Below are 21,133 nucleotides of genomic sequence, written 5' to 3' on the forward strand. Positions count from 1 at the left end.
ACAGCGACCAGATGACTGATTTCATCCCTGTATGGCTCTCTGGGAGATGTGTCAAGCATAGGTCAAGTCCAGAGCCACATTCCTGGAAGGGCACTAATTCCTGTGGCTGTCAAGAACCCAGCAGCCGCCTGGTCTTCCTCTGCAGAGGGACAGGCAGAGCACTAAGTAAGCAGGCAAAGCAGCCAGGAAAAGATGGAAAAGACTGTGAGGATGTGTTTCCATGGAAGACGCCGGCACCATACTCTGGAGCTCAGAGCTTATTTTTTCTCTCAGGAAAGAAGCTCATGTTGGCTTAGCATTCCGCTCATTGCTCATGAAATTTCAGCTCATATTCATGGGAGCGTGGGTCATTAGATGTTTTTTTCGCTAAACTGCCAATTTTTCTACTGAGTTTTCCCTATCTTTCTTTTCTGATAATTTGCAAAGGTTCTTAGCATATTATACATATTAACTCCATGTCATCTACAATGAAGATTGCCTCTGTTTGACAATATTGCCTTTAAAAGCTTAAAATTTTGGATGATTTGATTGGACCCTCTTTTGGTTAAGCCTTTCCATCCACATGCCTACATGATTTTTGCAATCGAAGAAAGCAGGTATTTTTGTAATTGAAGAAAGCCTTAAATTTTAAGTTTTTGTCAAAATCCTTATTACTTTATTTTTAATATCTAATTAACTCATATAGAGTTATTTTTTATATAATGAAAATGAAGGTGCCCAACTTTATGTTCTTCCATTCAGATGTTCAGTTATGCCAGAACCATTTGTAAAACACCCTATGCTGTTTTTTAACTGTATTATTATTATTTTATTGATTTTCTCTTCTTTTGAGAGAGAGAGAGCACAAGTGGAGGAAGGACAGAGGGAGAGAGAGAGACAGAATCTCAAGCAGGCTCCACGCTCAGGGCAGAGCCCGACATGGGGCTCAGTCTCACAACCATGAGATCATGACTTGAGCCAAAATCAAAAGTTGGATGCTTAACCAGTGGAGCCATCTAGGTGCCCCTATTTTATTGTTAAGAAATCCACTTCTATCATGTCATAAAGACTAGGCTGGGCTAACAATAACGAGTCCTGGAGGTAACTATACCCAACTCTGGACTGTCTAGTTATAAGCACTGTCTTTTCTCTCTACCTCAGTTGAAAACCCAGACTCATAAGGCCTCAATCCCTGTTTTCCCTATTCCCGGAAGAGGCCAAAGCCAAAGCCAACTATGTAGGAGGCTTTTCCAGAGAAGACGACTTTGTCTTCCCAGACGACAAACCCTCTACTTTGCTTTATGAGGCAGATAGCAACCCCAAACCACAGACAGGTTGGGACCTGCGCAGGCCTCAATGGCATATTAGCAAATCACACATGTCATGTATTAAATTCTCATGCATACTAACATTTTTCTCTATATTTTCTATTTTGTTCCATTGATCAATTGCTATATGAATACGATTTGTTCTGATTATAGAGGCTTTACATTATATTCAGATATTTAAGAAATTAAAACCTGTCACATTCTTTTTCATACTTCCCTTAGGTCTGTATTTTCCCATATAAAATTTAGTTTTACATTATGCAATCCTCTTTCAATCCAACTCTGATATATTCCACTTGAACTGCATTAAATTTATATATTAATTTATAGGTATCAGAGGTGCAGAATAGGAGAGACTTTTCCATACTGATCTTTTCAAAAATCCAAGAATATAGTATATCCTTCTATTTGCTTACATCTTATATCTTTCAAAAATATGGATTTTCAACAGATAAATACTTTTTCCTCAGTGATTAATAAGTACTTTGTTATTTTTATGCTATTGTAAATGAAATGTTCCCATTTTCACATTTATGTTCTTAATGTAAATATAAAGAAAAAACTATTAATTTTTTTTTACATGTATGTGGCACCTGACCTCCTTTTACATATAATATTATCAATTCTAACGTGTTAAAATTAGAATCAGTTTGGCTTGTCATTACATTTAGTTTTCATTTTTATATAATTATATATAATATAAATATATAAGCAAAACATTATTTGTCATCTTTTGTTTTCTATTGTTTATACTAATTACTACATTTAAAGAGCATTCCAAATTAAACTTCTGGTTTTAACAGTCATATTTTTTGTGTTTCCTCAATTTATTTATTTTTTAAGAGTTTCTTGAATTTAAAAGTATAATTCTCTGTTGGTATTATGATCTATAGTTTATATCATATTTAGGTATTTATACACTAACAATGAACTATCAGAAAGAGCAATTAAAAAAATAATTCCATTTACAATTGCAGCAAAAAGAATTAAATACTTACAAATAAACTTAACTAAGGAGGTGAAAGATCTAGATACTGAAAGCTATAAGACATTGATGAAAGAAACTGAAGACACAAATAAATGGAAAGATTGTCCATAGTCAGGATTCAAAGAATTAATATTGTTAAAATGTCCATACTACTGAAAGCAATCTACAAATTCAATGCAATCTCTATCAAAATTCCAGTGACATTTTTCACAGAAATAGAACAAACAATTGTAAAATTTGTATGGCACCACCAAAAATTCCAAATAGTTAAAGAAAACTTGAGTGAGAACAAAGCTGGTTTTAAACTATATTTCAAAGCATTAGCGATCAAAACAGTATGGTACGGCCATTAAAAAAAGACACATAGATCCATGGAACAGAATAGAGAGCCCTGAAATAAACCTATGCATATTTGGTCAATTAATTTATGACAAAGAAGCCAAGAATATGCCATGGGGAAAGGACAGCCACTCCAAAAAGCGGTGCTGGGAAAACTGGGCAGCCACATATAAGAGAATGGACCCCTATCTTATATTGTACGCAAAAATCAACTCAAAAATGGATTAAAGACTTACATTTAAGACTTGAAACCATAAAACACCTAGAAGAAAAGATAGCAGGTAACTTCCTTAACATCAGTCTTGGTAATGACTTTTTGGATTTGACACCAAAAGCAAAAATAAGTAACTGGGACTACATCAAACTAAAAGCTTCTGCACAGCAAAGGAAACCATTAACAGAATGAAAGACAGCCTGCAGAATGGGGGGAAATATTTGATAAGGGGTTAATATCTAAAATATATAAAGAACTCATGCAACTTAACAGCAAAAAAAAAAAATCCAATTAAAAAGAGGCGGAAGAAGTGAATGGACCCTTTTCCAAAGAAGACATACAAATGGCCATCAGGTATATCAAAAGGTGCTCATCACTAATCATCAGGGAAATGCAAATCAAGACCACAATGAGAAACCACCTTATTAGAATGTTAGAATGGCTATCAGCCAAAAAACCAGAGATAACAGGTGTTGACAAGGATGCAGTGTAAAAGGAACACTTGTGTGCTGTTACTGGGAATGTAAACTGGTGCATCCACTTCAGGAACCAGTATGGAAGCTGCTCAAAAAATTAAAAATAATTGTACTTCATTTGGTTCTCTTCTAGCTTAATTTTTCTTAATTTAACTTTTATTATGAAAAACACAAATGAGAGTTTATGAAAACATTTATCTACAAAACGTGTTTAAAGAAGAAAATAAAACAAACGTCCATGTACTAACAAAGACACAGAATATTACCAACACACAAAAAGCCCACTATGCACCCCTCCCTCATATCATAACTCTTCCCTCGGTAACAATTACCCTAAATATTGTGTCAATCATTCCCTCCTTTTTTATTTTTATATTTTTATTTATTTTATAGAGAAAGAGAATGAGTCAGGGAGAGGACCAAAGGGAGGGAGAGAGAATCTCAAGCAGGCTCCATGTTCAAGCATGGAACCCGACACAGGGCTTGATCCAATGACCCAGGGATCATGACCTGAACCAAAATCATGAGTTGGACACTTAACCAACTGAGCCATTCAGGCACCCCTCACTCCCTCCTTTTTTAAATACTGCTTTTTAAAACCACTTATTTGTGTATCTCTAAACAATACACTGTTTAATTTTTCCTGGCTCTGACATTTAAGTAAATGGAATTACACTGAATGGATTCTTCTGTGATTTGCTTTTTCTCCACTTCAATTTCATGTTTGTAACAATCATACACACTGCTGCATGGAACTTAGGCTCCTTCATTTTACTCTTTTCTATCATTAATGAATATTTGAATTGTTCTCATTTTTGGTATATTATAAGCAATACAATGGCCCACGGCCAGTTCCAGCTATTTTTGTATGGGCCATAAGCTAGGATTGGTTTTTACCTTTGTAAATGAATGAAAAATGTAAGTATCACTCTTACATCCTTGCTAACTTCAAATGAGAGTGTCTCTTAATGGGAACAATTAGCCAGTCATGTTTGGTGCGATGACAGGTATTCTTTACATTTTTTTAATGCAAATAATTTGATGCCTAATAGTTACAGTTTTCAACTCTTTTTCCCTGACCTTTGCTGTTTACAACAAGTTGCACCTTGTTTCTTTTCATCGCTGCTAAGCAGTAGCATCCCTATGACCCAGCAATAGCACTGCTAGATACAGGAGTGCTATTGTGTAGGGGCACTTGTACCCCAATGTTTATAGCAGCACTTTCAACAATAGCCAAATTATGGGAAGAGCCTAAATGTCCATCAATTGACGAATGGATAAAGATGTGGTTTATATATACAATGGAATACTACTTGGCAATGAGAAAGAATGAAATCTGGCCATTTGTAGCAATGTGGATGGAACTGGAAAGCGTTATGCTAAGTGAAATAAGTCAGGCAGAGAAAGACAGATACCGTATGTTTTCACTCATATATGGATCCTGAGAAACTCAACAGAGGACCAGGGGGGAGGGGAAGGGGGGAAAAAAGTTACAGAGAGGGGAGGAGGCAAACCATAAGAGACTCTTAAATACTGAGAACAAACTGAGGGTTGATAGGGGTTGGGGGAAAGGGGAAAGTGGGTGATGGGCATTGAGGAGGGCACCTGTTCGGATGAGCACTGGGTGTTGTACAGAAACCAATTCGACAATAAATTATATATATTATATATATACATACATATTATATATTATATATTTAATATATATTATATTAAATATACAAATTAAATAATATATTTAATTTATATATTTATATTTAACATATATTTAGATTTAGATTTAATAATTATATATTAAATAAGTATTAAATAATATATATTATTATAATATAATATATAATTATATATAATATAATTATATATAATATACATATATATACATATATACATATGTGTATATATAAAAGAAAAAAAAAGAAGATGAGGATTTAGCCACGCTTAAGCGTGGGATGTTTTTTAAGTCCTCTCACTGCTCATCAATTGGTTAGGCCCTTCCAAATAGGAGGCTCAGGTTTTTTTTGAGCTCAGGAAAATTTCTTCCTTGTTTTGTCTAATATATCTCTCATCCCCTTCTTTTCCCCTTCTGTCACCTACAATGTGCACGTTGGGTCTCCTTCGTGATTTCTCATGGACTTTTTTTCTATCATTTTAAGAATTAGTTTGGTTTATTTCTTACACTTGACCTAGGCTACCAGTTTGAGTCTCAACAATACCATCTTTTCCTCTTCAATTCCTCCACTGAAATTTTTAATTTTAAAATCGTTTTTGGGGGTGCCTGGGTGGCTCAGTAGGTTAAGCAGCTGACTCTTGATTTTGGCTCAGGTCATGATCTCACGGTTCGTGGGTTTAAGCCCCTCATCAGGCTCTGCACTGAAGTGTGAAGCCTGCTTGGGATTCTCTCTCTCCCCCTCTCATTCTCTCCCCCTCCCCTACTTTCTCTCTCTCTCAAAATAAATAAATAAACTAAAACAAAAAATCGTTTTGGTTGTTGCTTTGCTTAAGAATGTCTTTTTTTAAGCCATACTTGATATCCTCATTTGGTTTTTCATTTGCTTCATTTTGTTATTCAAGCTGTCATCTGTTTGTTCTGCTTTCTTCCAAGACTTTCTGAGATATGCTATCTCCCTGTTCACTGGGTCCCCCTCCATTCCTGGGTGCCCATCTTACACGAGGATAGACATGGCAGTCTCTGGGGCCATGGGTCCTCACTTCCCACCGCAGGCAGGCTGGGTTTCCAAGAGGAGAAATTGGGAGGAAGCCCCTTGGCTCCCATTCTCCCTGCTCTCTCTTAGCCCTCTCCCTTCAGAGATAAGATTCCACTGCCTTCATTCCAAAACCCATACTCTAAAAAGTCCAACACTCTCCCATCTACCACATTCAGAGTCCAACCATGACCACTCTCCCTCCGTCAAGAACTCAAAAACAAAAACAAAACAACCACCTGCCCCAAGCGCTCACATCCACCCACTCCCTCTGGACTCTCACCCTTGTAAGGGTACCAACCAAACATGAGGCCCTACCCACACCTCCCTACACTAGTTACCATTCCAGCCAACTAAAGCAGATGGGTTTCTGCTGGGAGTGGGAGGGAAGAAGGAGTCTACCATCTATACAGAGCTCATCTCAACTACTTTTGAAATGTAATAAATAAATTAAATCTTCCATGAGAATTAAAACTTTATCCAACCCTTGGGGGTAGAAGGGCTACAGGTGAGGAAAATAAAGGCATTTCTGTATTATTAAAATAGCAATATAATGACATTACAAACATTGTAGAGCTCATATACCTTTTTCTAGTTCCACTGGGAAAAGTTCCAGCTTTTCTACACGCTTTTCAAGTTCATACTCGGCAGAAGCAGCCACAGGGTCCACTTCATCGTTTCTCCTGTCATAGTCTTCATTGGAGTATGTGCTGAAAACCTGTAGTAAGAGGTCACAAGAAGATGATAATCCAGAAAAGATGGCTTTCTTAATTTTTTTAAGAAACCCTGCTAAGTATTGAAAACCAGGTAAGTTAAAAGTTCTGTACAATGAGATGTTAAGAAAAGGAAAATTGAATTCGAATAAAAATAACTTACATTTTAAAATGTATATCATTCTACCACCTTTAATAATGTGGGAGACAACAATAGCCACAGGATGTATTATCTGAATAGCAAAATTCATTGCTTTTTATAGAATCAGAGTATATCATATTAGCTGCAAGGCTTTGCTGGTTCCTGAAGAAACTATGGTGAAGGGCCTTGAAGCTACCTAAGCAAATACCCACATTGAACCCGTTTCATGCTATGACGTATACAAGCATCGGTGTTGTGGTACGTCACTACTATAATTATATTTCAATCACAGAATCACTGAAACCGACTTCTTTCTATACTGTGCTGAGCGAGGTTAAGCTCTCATTTTCATCTCTTATTTTACTTGAATGTATATCCAAATTAGATTCTCATTGAGCCTTTCAATGAAACAACTATCAAAATACTGCTCACGAGCTGCAGAGAACTAGGATATTGCCAGCTCTTTCTTTCTCACCTAAATCATCTGAAAGATTACTAAATGTGGTCTTCAGATATAGCCATAAGAAACTTGATTGTCCTTATTTACTCTATTTGAAAAGTAGCTGGAAATAGGTATACTATCCTTCACTTACTTCACTGAGGAATATCTAAAAGAAAGAAATGTATGTTCATCAATCTAATTAATACGTATTATAAAAACTGACATTTTCAATTAAATTTAATAATTATTAAGCATCTAAACTATACCTGAAAAAAACTCTGTAATGTCCCCAAAAGCTTAAAATCTAGGAGAAGGCTTTTTGTCAATAAATATACATAAAAAGTCATAATCAAAAAAGAAAGCAGAACAGAAGGTCAGAGATGAAAGAAATCAAGTATGTCACCTAGAAAGTTGGCCTTGCTGGTCCAGGTGTGTTTTACATTCATATTATCGGAAAACTGGCAACTCTTGTATGCTATCTATGGTAACCTATAAACCAGAAATACATGTATATATAGAAGCAGATGCGTGGTTCCTATGGTATAAATTTATCAAAATCATGCCATTTATAATATTTGTACCAGGATGAATACCGTTTTTCTTCCCGACTTTCAGCATGTTTTCATGGCCTCGTGCCACTCATTTGGTCTCTACCACATTTCTCCACCATGATAAACATCACTGCATCAAAATGCATATTTCCAAACTATAGGGTTTGTACCTTTTTTATTAATCTTTTCATAAACTATGCTTCCTATGCCCCTTCCACAGAACCCTCTAATCTTTTTCTTAAGTTGTCAGATTGATAACATTCTCTTAGACAGCCCTTTTGATCTTTCACTTCCCTTATAAGTTTTGGTAATCGCTTATTCACATTTTATGCATCCATCAACAATTTACTGAGTGCCAGCTCTATGCCAAGCACTGTGCTGGACACTGGAGAACTCACAGGTTAGTGGGGACACAGAAATCAAAGTAAACAGCTATACTATAATGTGATAAATGATATAACAGAAGTTTATACCAAGTAATCTTTCTCATTTGCCTGAGAAAGGGAAGAATTTCATGAAAGGGAAAATATTTAAGTCGTTGGGTCTTTTTTTTTAAATTTTTTTAACGTTTATTCATTATTGAGAGACAGAGAGAGACAAAGCATGAGCGTGGGAGGGGCAGAGAGAGGAGGACACAGAATCTGAAGCAGGCTCCAGGTTCTGAGCTGTTAGCACAGAGCCCGATGCGGAGCTCGAACTCACAAACCACGAGATCATGACCTGAGACGAAGTCAGACGCTTAACCGACTGAGACACCCAGGTGCCTCTAGGTTGAGTCTTAAAGAATAAACAAGGATTCATATATTCGAGTGTAGAAGATGTAGACTGTTTACTTCAAATATAAGATCCTAGACAAAATAATCCTTATCTATATCTATATTTTTAGAAACATAGAGAGTTGAGCGGACTACAATGGAACATGCCTAGGGGAGCAAACTTTAACAACACACAAAAAGTTACCTGGATCTGGAGCTTACATGTCCTGGAAACTACTGGCAGATATGACTGGAAATTATTCCATTAATGTTTGCTACTTCTCAAAATCTGCTAAAGATCCAAGAATATATAGATGATTGCAGAACTTGGATTTAAATGATATCCATTCTGAAACATGGCTCAATTTTGCTACCACATAGTAATTAAAGTAATTAAGTTAATAAATGTGTGTGTGTGTGTGTGTGTGTGTGTGTGTGTGTGTAAAATATAAGTATGGGAGAACTGTTTCAAATAAATTAACACGTTCCTAACATTTTTCAGGATCCCAAAACTCTCTGCTATCTCAACTGTTCTTCTTCAATCAGGCTGGTTTAAAAAGTTCATTTGGGGGTATCCGGAAACTAAATAAATAACTGTATGACTCCATATTGGAAAATGGTATTTTAAATAATTTTTGAGGCATCTAGCAATCAGATGACTATATCACTATTTCATTCTGTAGAAAAAAAATAATGTAAGACACTTTTCATCTTCAACTTACTCATAGTGTGGTAAATTATGTGGGTATATAGGAAAAACCTATAAACTGAAAAAGAAAAGCCAGAATTCACTACGTACAGATTTAGCTATCATTTACTTGAAGAATCCAAAAGATTTAACATAAACATGATTAGGACTAAAAAGAGCTCACTAAAGAAACATAATAAAAAATACACACACAAAAACACAAAAAATAATTCAGAAAATATAACAGAAAAGATCAGAAACTATAAAATACCCAGGAATTACTAATTATAAATGTGCAAGGATATCCTTCTCTATAAAATTTAACTGAAAAATATAAAAACCCTAAATATGTGTAATGGCATACTATATCCTGGATAAAATTCTTAATATTGCAAAGGCATCTACACTCTTAAATTACTGTAAATGTTAGTTTGGCCCAACTTAATTTATGAATACGGAGCAGTCAAAATTAAAATCCCACTCACATTTTTCATGGAAAAACTAACAAGCTGCTTGAAAAGAAGAATAGGATGGAAACAGACCCTATGAGACATCAAACATACAATAAAACTTCATTTATTCAGGCAATGAAGTTTTGGCCCCAAGGTAGATCTATTTTTGTATTCTCTTCGGTTCTACTCCTCTACTTCTCTATTCAAATTAGTTAGGGTAATATATTCAATAAATAGTAGGGAAAGAATGAAATATCTATCTGATAAAAATCCTATTTCATATCAATAACAAAAGTAAAATTTAAAGTGGTTAAGAACAAAAAAAAGTATAAACTATAAAAGGACTAAAGAAAATATGGACAATGTTTAATTGACTAGATCCTCTTAGGATGTTGCTACAAAGCCACAGATCCTAGAAATTTAAAAGAAATGAATAAACTATTTGATTAAAATTCAATGCTAAAAATTTCTAGACAACAAATATACCATAATGAAATTATAAGAAAAGTTAAATATTAGGAGGAAAAACTGCCAAATAACAAGATGAAATATGAATATGCATAATATACAAAGAGCTTTACCACCTCAAACAACTGCATGTATAAGTAGGGAAAATTTTAATTAGAATTCAACAAAGAAACATTAATGCTCAATAAATGATGTAAAGTCACTCAGCTTCACTAAAAATTAAGCAAACGTCAAGTACAACAAGGAAATACCAGGAATTTGCCCAAAAGAATGGTTTAAAAAAAAAAGACTGTGATGTCTACTCTTTGTGAGAATACAGGAAAAAGAATACTCTTGTAAAGTAGGGGGGAATAAAAACATAATTTAAGAACAACTATCAAGATTTTAAATGTAAATCCTTTGACCCAATAATGCTACATCTATGTATTTAGAGAGATATTTGCAAATGTGTACAAAGATGTTCATGCAAGCGAGTTCATTACAGCACTATCTGTAATAGCCCAAAGTTGGAAATTGCCTAAATGTCCACTGATAAAGAAAATGTCTTACTGAATTATGATACATATGAATATGTAACTTTATGCAAGGTTAAAAAGATCTCTGTTGACATGAAAGGCTCTGAAATACATGCTATTAAAACAAAAAAGCACACTGTATATATGTCAATCTATACCCACATTCATATCTTTATCTACACACACACACACACACACACACACACACACACACACACACACATATATATAGTCTCAATTGGTATGAGCCCAATTTTAATCTAATTTAAAGACTTCCTAAATTCTCTAGCTATGTAGCTCGTCTCAGTTTCCTTATTTACAAAATGGCTGTTATTATAAGTATACCTACCCCATAAAGTTATGAAAATGAAATGGGAAAATCCACGTAACCATGCCTGCTGGTCCAGTGTGGAGGAGGGAAAGCTTGCCCGGGGCAATGTAAGAGGTAACACTACGTCCCCAGATACCCACACTCATCTCACATTCTTGTTCATAACTACATTTTGAATATTTCATCCACTATGATACTTAATGTCCCTGAAACCAAAATCTACATAACTATTTGGATATTATTACACAGATTGGTCTGGCAAAATCCCTACCTAGGTCCAGAACAACAGCACTACCTCTACCCAATGGCTCCTCACTTGCCTGGCTTTGTTTGCCTTGACCAGGAAAAACCTCAGAGATAAAAGGATGTTGACTTAGGTAAATACTTCCCCTTACATCAATATGATCCTGATTCTTTCAATATTCTTAAAATGGTTCTATCATTTCTATTTATATTACCATAACTGCTTTGCAAAAATATGGATAGTCAAGTAATAATCAGAACCCAACTATGATTATTACTAGAATGCCAAAAACTCTAAAGGCTAACAGCCTTTAAGAGCCTTAACACCTTGGGCCCTAATTTTCAACACCATCACTACATATATATACTATATAGTTCTAAATATATAGTTCACCACTATATATATTTAGTTCAGTCACCTTCATATTGTTCCTGTGTTATTTCACTGAGAAAAGCAAACAAAAGGATGTTTAAGTCTGACTTCTTGTTTCAGAGCCAACAAGTGATATTCTGTTCCTTCATCAAAGGAAACAAAACAAGACCCCATCCCTTGCTTTGCAGCAGACGCAGGCTTTTAGGGGTAACGAGTTCACAAATACAGTTAGCAATGACATTTCTGACCCAGTAACCCAAGGCTATAAAAAACAAATAAAGTTAAAATTAGCTCTTTGCAAGATTTTAACTAAGATCATTCTTTTTCACATTTCTGGTGGTTTGAGCTACAGCACTTTTTCAAAAACAACAGCAACACTTTTTGAACAATAAGAAAAAAAATATTTCCTTATGACACATTTTCTCTAATCAATGCAGGTCAAAATAAATTCAGAATTTTATGTAAATATTGACTGGAAGGAATCTCCCGCAATGCTTCCACAAGGTCTCAGTTCCACCTGCTGTCTGGGTTCCGCTTCATCTTCCTGACACATCAAAGATGGAAAACGTTCCAGGTTCTAGCACACTGCGTTTCAGATGAGGGCTTGGCACAGCATGCTCCCAAGAATCAGCCAAGCATTCACATGCTTCCACAAACAGGCCCCACTTATCACCAGCTTCCTCAGCAGCACTCGAACTCACCTTCACATGATTTTAGCACCTCTGCGAAAGTGACTCTAAATAGAAGCTAAAAGAAAGCATGGAGCAGATAATCCACATATTAAAGTTTTGAAAACAAATTTGGTGACAAACCATCTACAGAAAGGAGCATCCTAATGGCTTCTGGGCAATATACAAACTCGGCTTTCCCTTTCTTCCCCCAGAAGGCAGTTCATTGATTTATGACAGTGAGAATTCTTGTTTCTTGACTGCCTAGTACATGCCAGGGTATGTTAGGTTTTTGTTGCAAAGTAATGTAAGCCAAACTGGAGTTCACAATTATCAGGTATTTGGAGGCAAACACCGGTAGTCTCCAAAGATTCTAAATAGGTGAGGGCTTTCTGCTGCACACAAATAACATTAACGACCAGGAAGGTGAAAAAACAGACCAAGAGCTCTATCTTGTAAACACAGTAAAGTCCCAGGTTTCTGTTCTCAAGTTTCTCTGACAAGTAACCTGCAGGAAAGTGTACTAAAGCAGCTGTGACAATGCTCTACAGTGGGATATATTTAACCTTCTGTTAGGACCACTCAACAGAATCCTACATATCAGAAAATAGAGCCACATGAGTACTGGCGTTAGGTGCTACTCCAAAAGCTGCCAGCTTGCTTGCCTTGTCCAAGTCAAAGTCCATTAACACAAAATATTTCTAAGGCCAATCCATATTATTTTCAACATCATTCATTTCACTAATTACTTGTAACATCCTTAACATTAATAAATAACATTAATAAGCCTTCTTGTATAGATTTAAAGTGCCCAATTCTGTAGAGTCGACTTCTCATTAGGGTCTTTCAAATACTAACTAATCCTAGGGTGAAGATTTGTGATCAGTATACCTGGAATGATAACTAAAGGCTCCTAAAACAAAGTTACACCCGTAAATATTGCAATGCATAGGTTGAAGTAATTGCAAGTAAACTACAGACAGCATAAACTTAACACAAATTATCTTTTTTTAAATTTTTTTTATTTTTATTTTTTTAACATTTATTTATTTTTGAGACAGAGAGAGACACAGCATGAACGGGGGAGGGGCAGAGAGAGAGGGAGACACAGAATCAGAAGCAGGCTCCAGGCTCTGAGCCATCAGCCCAGAGCCCAACGCGGGGCTCGAACTCGCGGACCACAAGATCGTGACCTGAGCTGAAGTCGGACGCTCAACCGACTGAGCCACCCAGGCGCCCCAACACAAATTATCTTTAACCCTTGTACCAACTGATCCAGTAAATAAAGCAGGAAAGAGTAAGACAGTCCATACTTTTCCTATTTTTATATGAGAAATCCGAAGCTCAGAGAACAACGTACGTGGTATACTAAGGATAATTAACGAAAAGTCTGTAAGAACAAAAGGTGTATTTCACTATATGTAAGCCAAGTGTTTTCATGGATAACTAAATAACAAGAAGTGAAGAAACAAGCATTCTCTACATAATGATATGTACAGAGTAGGCTAGCTCAAAAGGTGACACAAAGAACCCTATATTTGTCAGGGTTCCCCAGACAAACAGAACCAACAGGATGTGTGTGTGTGTCTAGGTGTTTATGTGTGTGTGTGCGTGTATGATATATGGTATAATATACATATAATATTTGTATTTGTGTTAAACTAGATTTATTTTAAGGACTTGGCTCACCCAATTATAGAGGCTCACAAGTCCAAAATCTTCAGGGTAAGCCAGCAGGCTCGAGAACCAGGGTAAAGTTGATGCTGTAGTTCAAGTGTGAAGGCAGCTCACTGGCAAAAGTACCTCTTCCTCAGAGGAAGTCAGTGTCTCACTATTCAGGCCTTCAACTGGTTGGATGAAGCCCATTCACCAATGGGCTTGGACTGCCCAATCTAGAGGGCAATTTGCTTTACTCAACACACATAATAATTGAAATGTTAATCCCATTCAAAAACATCCTCACAGAGACAATAGAATGTTTGACCCAGATATCTAGGCACTGTGACCCAGTCAAGTTGACACATAAAATTAACCGTCACAAAGCCTTTAAAACAGAAAACTCTCTGGCTCCCAAACTAGTCTTTTGACATCTGATAAAGACAATCATATATTGATAATGTTTTTTTATATCTCTTGTAGTGTTGTAAATCTTCATATCCCTAGACATAGTCATAGAATGTGTATAAAACCCATGATAAAATCAAATATACATTTCTCTACCATCAGTGGCACCAAAAACTTCATACTTAGAGATAATCAACAACCAAATATGGAGGATGTTAACTCTTTAAATTTAGAATAGCTATGGTTGACTCTTTGGAAAGATAAAGCTATATATAAGAAGATCTTTAATAAAATATTTCAAAATAGGTAGAATTTTATTAAGGCTACATATACTCAAATTATCAATGAAACACAAAGACTATAAGGTCCCTTATTTCTCCACTTTGAGAAAAGAGAATTGAATTATAATTAGTATCATTTATCTGCAAATATGTACTGTTTAAGTACTTGAAAAGTTTTAATATCTCCTTGCAAAGACAGTTTATACTATTGAAGTAATCAGAGAGAAATTCTGTCATAAATAAATATAAATTTAACTCATTCTAAATCTGGACAAACTCTAAGACAATGAAGCCCAAATTAGTGTGTTTTTCCAGTCAACAGCTTAACAGAAAACTCGGTGACTCCACTGATGTTCATGTTTTTCACAGTATTTTCCAAATTATTATAAACAATTAAACATATCCATGAGAAATTAGCAATGTTCTCTTTCAGCTCAGCCAGACTTAGTTTAAATTGGAGACATATGTTTTACAAACTGACAACTGGTGGCCAGCATGACATAAATTGGTAGCCTTGGTCTAGTTCCCGCTGGACAGGTGTCTTCATCACGGAAAAACTGAACTAATTAGCACCAACTGGCACCTTTTTGGGGGGCAATGGGGTAATCTCCTAAGATAAATAACTGACTTCTCATTCACACAAGTTAACACTCTTGTACAGAAGCAACAAGATGAGTTAGTAAATCAGGATCTGTTCTAGCATTTGTCTTAGCAGTTGGTATTCGCTTCTTCTACTCTTACCAGTGCCAGTTCTGTTTCTCAGGGCCCACGGAAGGAGATTATTTTGAACTGTCTAAACAGGACAGCCAATGGAGGGGAGTACTAGAGTTTGTGTGGGTGGTGAGGTTAAAGGGGAGAAAAGGAGGAAGTTGGCTACACCAAAAGGGGTGTGAGGGCTTCTCTTGAGGCTAGCTGGGAAGCCAGGCTTTCCTAGGATATAGAAGTTCCCCAAGTATAAAAATTTACAACCCCCATGTGAAGCCCCCAAGGGTGACTGCACCTCTAAAAAAAAGGGCTATGAGGTCTCATGAGAACTAAACACTAAGCCTGAAGGATTTGGGAACCTTGGGAAGAACACCCCAGGCCCTAGATTTTGCCTTGAGACAGAGCATAAGGGCCTTTTAAGGCCCTGGAAGATCTCCTGGAAGATCATTAGAAGTAACAGTATGGGTTAAACATCTGCAATTCAAGGGTCGCCTGGGTGGCTCAGTCAGTTAAGCGTCCAACTTTGGCTCAGGTCATGATCTCACAGTTTGTGAGTTCGAGCCCCACAATTGGTCTCTGTGCTGACAGCTCGGAGCCTGGAGCCGCCTTCAGATTCTGTGTGTGTGTCTCTCTCTGTCCCTCCCCTGATTGTGTGCTCTCTCTCTCTCTCCAAAAAAAATTTTAATATTTCCGATTTAAACTAAAAGTCTGGCTCCTAACACATGGGTCTCTATAGAATTCCCAGAAACTGCATTTACCTAGATGATGGAAGAAGTTTCAAAAACACTGAGGAGGCTGACTTATCTAAGGCCAAACAAGTAGGTGAGAAATCTCAAAAAAGTTCACTTTAGTGTAGCAAAGGAAAGGAATGTGATGTACAGCATCCTAGGGGTCGTGTATGAAAATTGATTTGTACTCCTTAGATAAAATGTGTTGAAGACCAGACTCCTCACACCAAATGTGATGGTCTTTGATGTGTCAACTTGACTAGGCTACAGCCCCCATTTATTTAATCAAATGCTAACCTAGATATCACAGCAAGGTATTCTGTAGATGTGATTAAAGTCCCAAATCAGTTGGCTTTGAGTTAGGGAGATTAATCTGGATGGGACTGATTCAATCAGTTGAAAGGTCTTAAGAGTAGAAATGAAGAAATTCTAAGAAAGCAATGCTGCATATACACAGCACTTTCAGTCTGCTGCAGAGTTCTACCCTCCATCCTGTCTTGATGGCCGGCCCTACAGATTTCAGGCTTGCATATCAACCCTTCTATTCACGTAAGTCAATTCCTGGCAATCATCCTTTAATATGTATCTCCTACTGGTTGAATTTCTCTCGTCGAACCCTGACTGAGACACCAAATACTTCAAGTCTTCATCACAAGGCAAAGTATGGTTATTTAGAGCAGTGGCTTCCAAAGTGTTGTGTCCTGCAGGAATTGTGAAATCAATCTAATGGGTTGTGAACAGCATTGAGAAAAGCTAAACAGAAAAGAAAGAAGAGAAAACATCAGTGTTCACTACAAGCAGAGTGTGCGTTATTATTTAACACTTTTAGTTTCAAATAAACACACCTACACACATGTGCGTGTGCCATGTCTTGATATAAAATGGTAATGATTCAGAGATCAAAGAAAAAGTACACTTTAAAAATAATTTTAAAAAATGGAATCGAGATACAGAATTCCCATACAATTCACATTCTATTCTAAAAGTCAAAACAGGTAATACAAACTTGTCAAACTACTGAGCTCGTGAATAATGACAACAGAAATAATTACCCTTCACACTTCTTTTCCTTTTGAGCCACTGATTACTCCAAATTCTTACCGAGCACCACCTCAGGGGTCGGCACTGTGGTCAGTACTGGAGATACCTTATTCGCCTCAGACCTGTGACTACAAGCAGCCTAAGAGTGTAACAGAGAGATGACGCCGATACTATGGGAGCACAAGGCACAGACATCTACACCTGCCTGGGGGAGGGGAGGAGACGCAAGCATAAAGGATTTCAGAGAAAGCCTAAAAGCACACACTTCGGCCAGCTGCAGTTAGCATCAACAAATAACAAATGGAGGAGGGAAGGTGTGCAGAAGGTATTATGGCAGAAAGAGTACCAGGTACAAGGTAGGAATGAGAGAGAACAGAATTGTAGAACAGGATGTAATTGGATATGGCCAAGCTGGAGTAGAAAATGCCTGGTAAGAGATGGGACAAGAGTATGTAGGGAGAGCTTTGTAGCACATGGTCAGTTGTGTGAATAAAATCCACACGCTCCATCCCTGAAAGGGCATGGGAGTTTATGAAGAGGATTAATGGCAGCCAGAGCTGGAAGGAGAGAGATGAGCTAGAAGCTCTCTCTTCACCCCTTTGGGGGACTTAGAGGCAGGTGAGGCCCTGGAGGTACTGAGACTTTCCCCAAAGTGCCATTACTGGTATGGCCGGTGGATCTTACAACAGAAGGAAGGCAGGGATATGGGCACACTGCCTTTGCAGAGTGATGAGGAAGCAAAAACAACAGAGGCTTCATCAGTCCCGGAAGGAATAAGAACTGAAGTTCCTCTTCCAAGGTCAGCCAGGACACCAGAGGCACATGAGTGACAACAGCAATAAAAGACCTACCTTTGCCAAACAGATCATGCAAGGTAAAGGCCTATTTAAATCCTGCATTTAAATAGTGTGCTGGTCTCTGGAAGAGAGAATCCATTCTTGGGGTCTATCACCATATACTGGGGGTAAAATGATAAAAACAAAGGTGGTACAATTTTCTAAAATCTCAAACAGGTTCAAATGCTGATAGAGCTAAACAAACAAACAAACAAACAAACAAACAAAAAACCTGTTTTAGCTAGCACCAACTGTTCTAGCACCATCTGAGACCTACAGGGCCAACTGAAATTTTTAATTTTTATAAAGGTCATGAGTAAAATATGCTTAATATTTACACTGCAATCTGGGGCCAGACATCACATGGTGGAAAAAGTGGAAAAACAAAACAACACCGAAGTACAAGCAACCAATTGTTAGGGAATGCATATATACACAAGGACACTGATGATACGGTACAAGGCTGAGCTTGTAAACCTAAGACTAGATGAAAAAGGAACTTTATTACATTCTGGGCAGCTGTGATCCAATGCTGAAATTAATCCTGTTACCTCACAAAGCAGGAAAGACATTGCTTTCTTATAAACAAACTGTTGCATTTAGACTTCTCCAAGAACTGAAGTCAAATGTAATCTACTGATTCTGGATTGATGTTGAAAATGTCAACATACACTAAATCGCCAAATGGTATCTATCTCATGCTTTCCTTATAGACAAAATGTAAAGGACAGGAGTGACAGGAAACAAGACAATCAGTAATCTTTCTCAAAACACGGGGGACAGTGCTGTCATATTGGTGTGTTTGAGTTGAAAGTTGCCATTGCTTCCATAGGAATCCTTTGCCATAGGATTCATGGTCAAATCTGGGGGTCACTAAGCCTTGAGTCACACTAACTTTGACCTCATAAATCTTGTAATGGAAATGATGGCTGGGGCACCTGTGTGGCTCAGTTGATTGAGCTTCCGACTTTGGCTCAGGTCATGATCTCACGGTTTGTGGGTTCGAGTCCCACATCAGGCTCTGTGCTGACAGCTCAGCGCTTGGAGCCTGCTTCGAATTCTGTGTCTCCCTCTCTCTCTGCCTTTCCCCTGATCATGCTCTGTGTCTGTCTTTCGCTGTCTCTCAAAAATAAATATTAAAAAAAATTTTTAGTAATAAAAAAAAAAGAAATGATGGCTTTGTATATACTGTGTTAACCACAATGGTTCTTAAATCAATTGTCTCCATAACCTCAGAACTGTCTATACAAAAACAAAAAAAAGAGGCCAGCAAAGTTAAGTAGTATTTTGTCAAAAATTGGTGAATGCCCTGTAGACAGAGAATAAGAATCACTGCTACCTGGGCCCCTGATTCCACACCGATAGTCCGCACTCCCGGACCAATCTGATGCCTTCACAGCACCTCACACTCAAAATGCCCCAAAGCAAAACTGTTGTGTCCTCTGTTCTCCACCTCCAGCCAGCAATCTCCCAAAAGCTGGACCCTTTAGATCAGGTGGGCTTGAAAAAGCACTGGTCATTAATATATCTTTCTCTTCCTCTCCCCTACCCCCACACCCACTTGAAATTAGTCAAAAGCTCCTGTTGATTCTATTTTTTAAAGGATTCTTGTTCTCACTCCTTCCTATTCCATGACTGCTCAGATCCTTAATAATGAATTACCCTATAATGTATTTACTGCATTCTGCTCTCCTGTAAGTTCAGGTACCATTTCTCAAGTATGATTCTAATAATGTCACCATGGGTCGGGAACAGACCTGGGAGAAAGGTTTGCAGTGGGGAACGGAAAGAGAGGGTGAATTAATGAGTGATTTTGCATTTCTTTTGCCTCCCAAAGTCCTCCACTCCCTCAAGAATAAAGTTCAAATATTTTAGAAAGACATCAAAATTCTCCAAGACCTGACTCCAGCCTACATGGCCAGCCTTCACCTGCACTACTTCCTTTCACTCACCTTATCGTGCAAAACTTGTTAAGTAACTATCTTGTTATATGTTTGCAAAGCATTCTTTCATCTATTTTGGGTCTCTCCTATAGAGTTTATCACATTCTGTTACATACTGTATTTATCTGTGACCACATTTTCTATTCAAATAAACTCCTTAGAGGTGGTATAGGCTTGTCCATCTTCCTGTAACCAACTGGTTTTGGTTTTGTTCTTTTGGTTTTTATCCAGCTTTACTGAGATATAATTAACAAAATAAAGATTTCATCTATTTAACATGATGTTTTGAGGTATGCATACACCGTGAAACCTTTATCAGAATCAGTATCATCTACTGTTAACAGTAAAATGTCTTTTATAATGTCAGTGATCTATATGTGGATGATAGCTTAAATCGGAACTGCTTTGGAGCAAAAGAGAAGTGACCTTCAAAAGGCAAAGGGAGTCCCAATCATAAAAAGATTTAAGATAAGACAACTACAAAATAAACAAGACTTCACATATGCACAGTTTGGGATGTCCTTTGGTGGTCATCCATTAGCTGAATAAACCTGTTACAATACCCAGTTATTAGCATTATCGTTTGCAACGCTACATTCTAGAAGAGATGATGTAATGAAATGGTCTTCATGATTACTTACGTCAGGGATCACATATTGTGGAAGAACGAATATTTATTATTAAAATTAATTGTATATCTTATTGTAGATAATACAAGAAAATGCCACTGCCCTCCTTTTCTAAAGGTCAGTTAGCTCCTGGCAAGAAGTTTTATAATGCTCCCTTTTTGGTCAGTGTAGTGTGACTGACAAAAGAAGTCATTTGGTAGAACTGACACTTTTTTAATGTATTCCAAAATGCTAATATAAAAAGTTCATTGGTAGGAATAGGGTAGTCAAGGGTAATTGGCTTTACTGGTTATGAAAATGTATCATTTGAGAGATAGAATAATGTCTAATATTGAGTTCTCTGGTTGAAATGAGGGGCCGGCAGGTGGTTAAAGTGTGTGGATTTAAATATGTAAATATATAAAAGTGGTTTGCTCCCTTTGTAGCCCTGAGTGCAGCATCTGTCTCTAAATGATAAGGGGTCAGTTAAGGCCCTAATGCTGCACAACTGCGGCAGATTTGCTGAATAAATTCCAGCAGTCACTTTCACAGTTCTGCCT

The 21,133-nt window shown here is 37.1% G+C and overlaps 1 protein-coding gene across 17 annotated transcripts in view; it reads right to left on the reverse strand.

Annotated features, from left to right (window-relative positions):
• Positions 1-21,133, reverse strand: part of PPP1R9A (protein phosphatase 1 regulatory subunit 9A) — a 323,453-nt gene that overhangs the window by 148,503 nt on the left and 153,817 nt on the right. For all 17 annotated transcript variants that reach the window (XM_040472620.1, XM_040472634.1, XM_040472633.1 and 14 more), the window contains exon 3: positions 6,612-6,744. In XM_040472620.1, the coding sequence (XP_040328554.1) occupies positions 6,612-6,744 (133 nt within the window). The remainder of the gene's footprint in view (positions 1-6,611; positions 6,745-21,133) is intronic.

Source organism: Herpailurus yagouaroundi, unplaced genomic scaffold, assembly GCF_014898765.1.
Source record: "Herpailurus yagouaroundi ecotype Mexico unplaced genomic scaffold, PumYag 100, whole genome shotgun sequence".
NCBI lineage: Eukaryota > Metazoa > Chordata > Mammalia > Carnivora > Felidae > Herpailurus > Herpailurus yagouaroundi.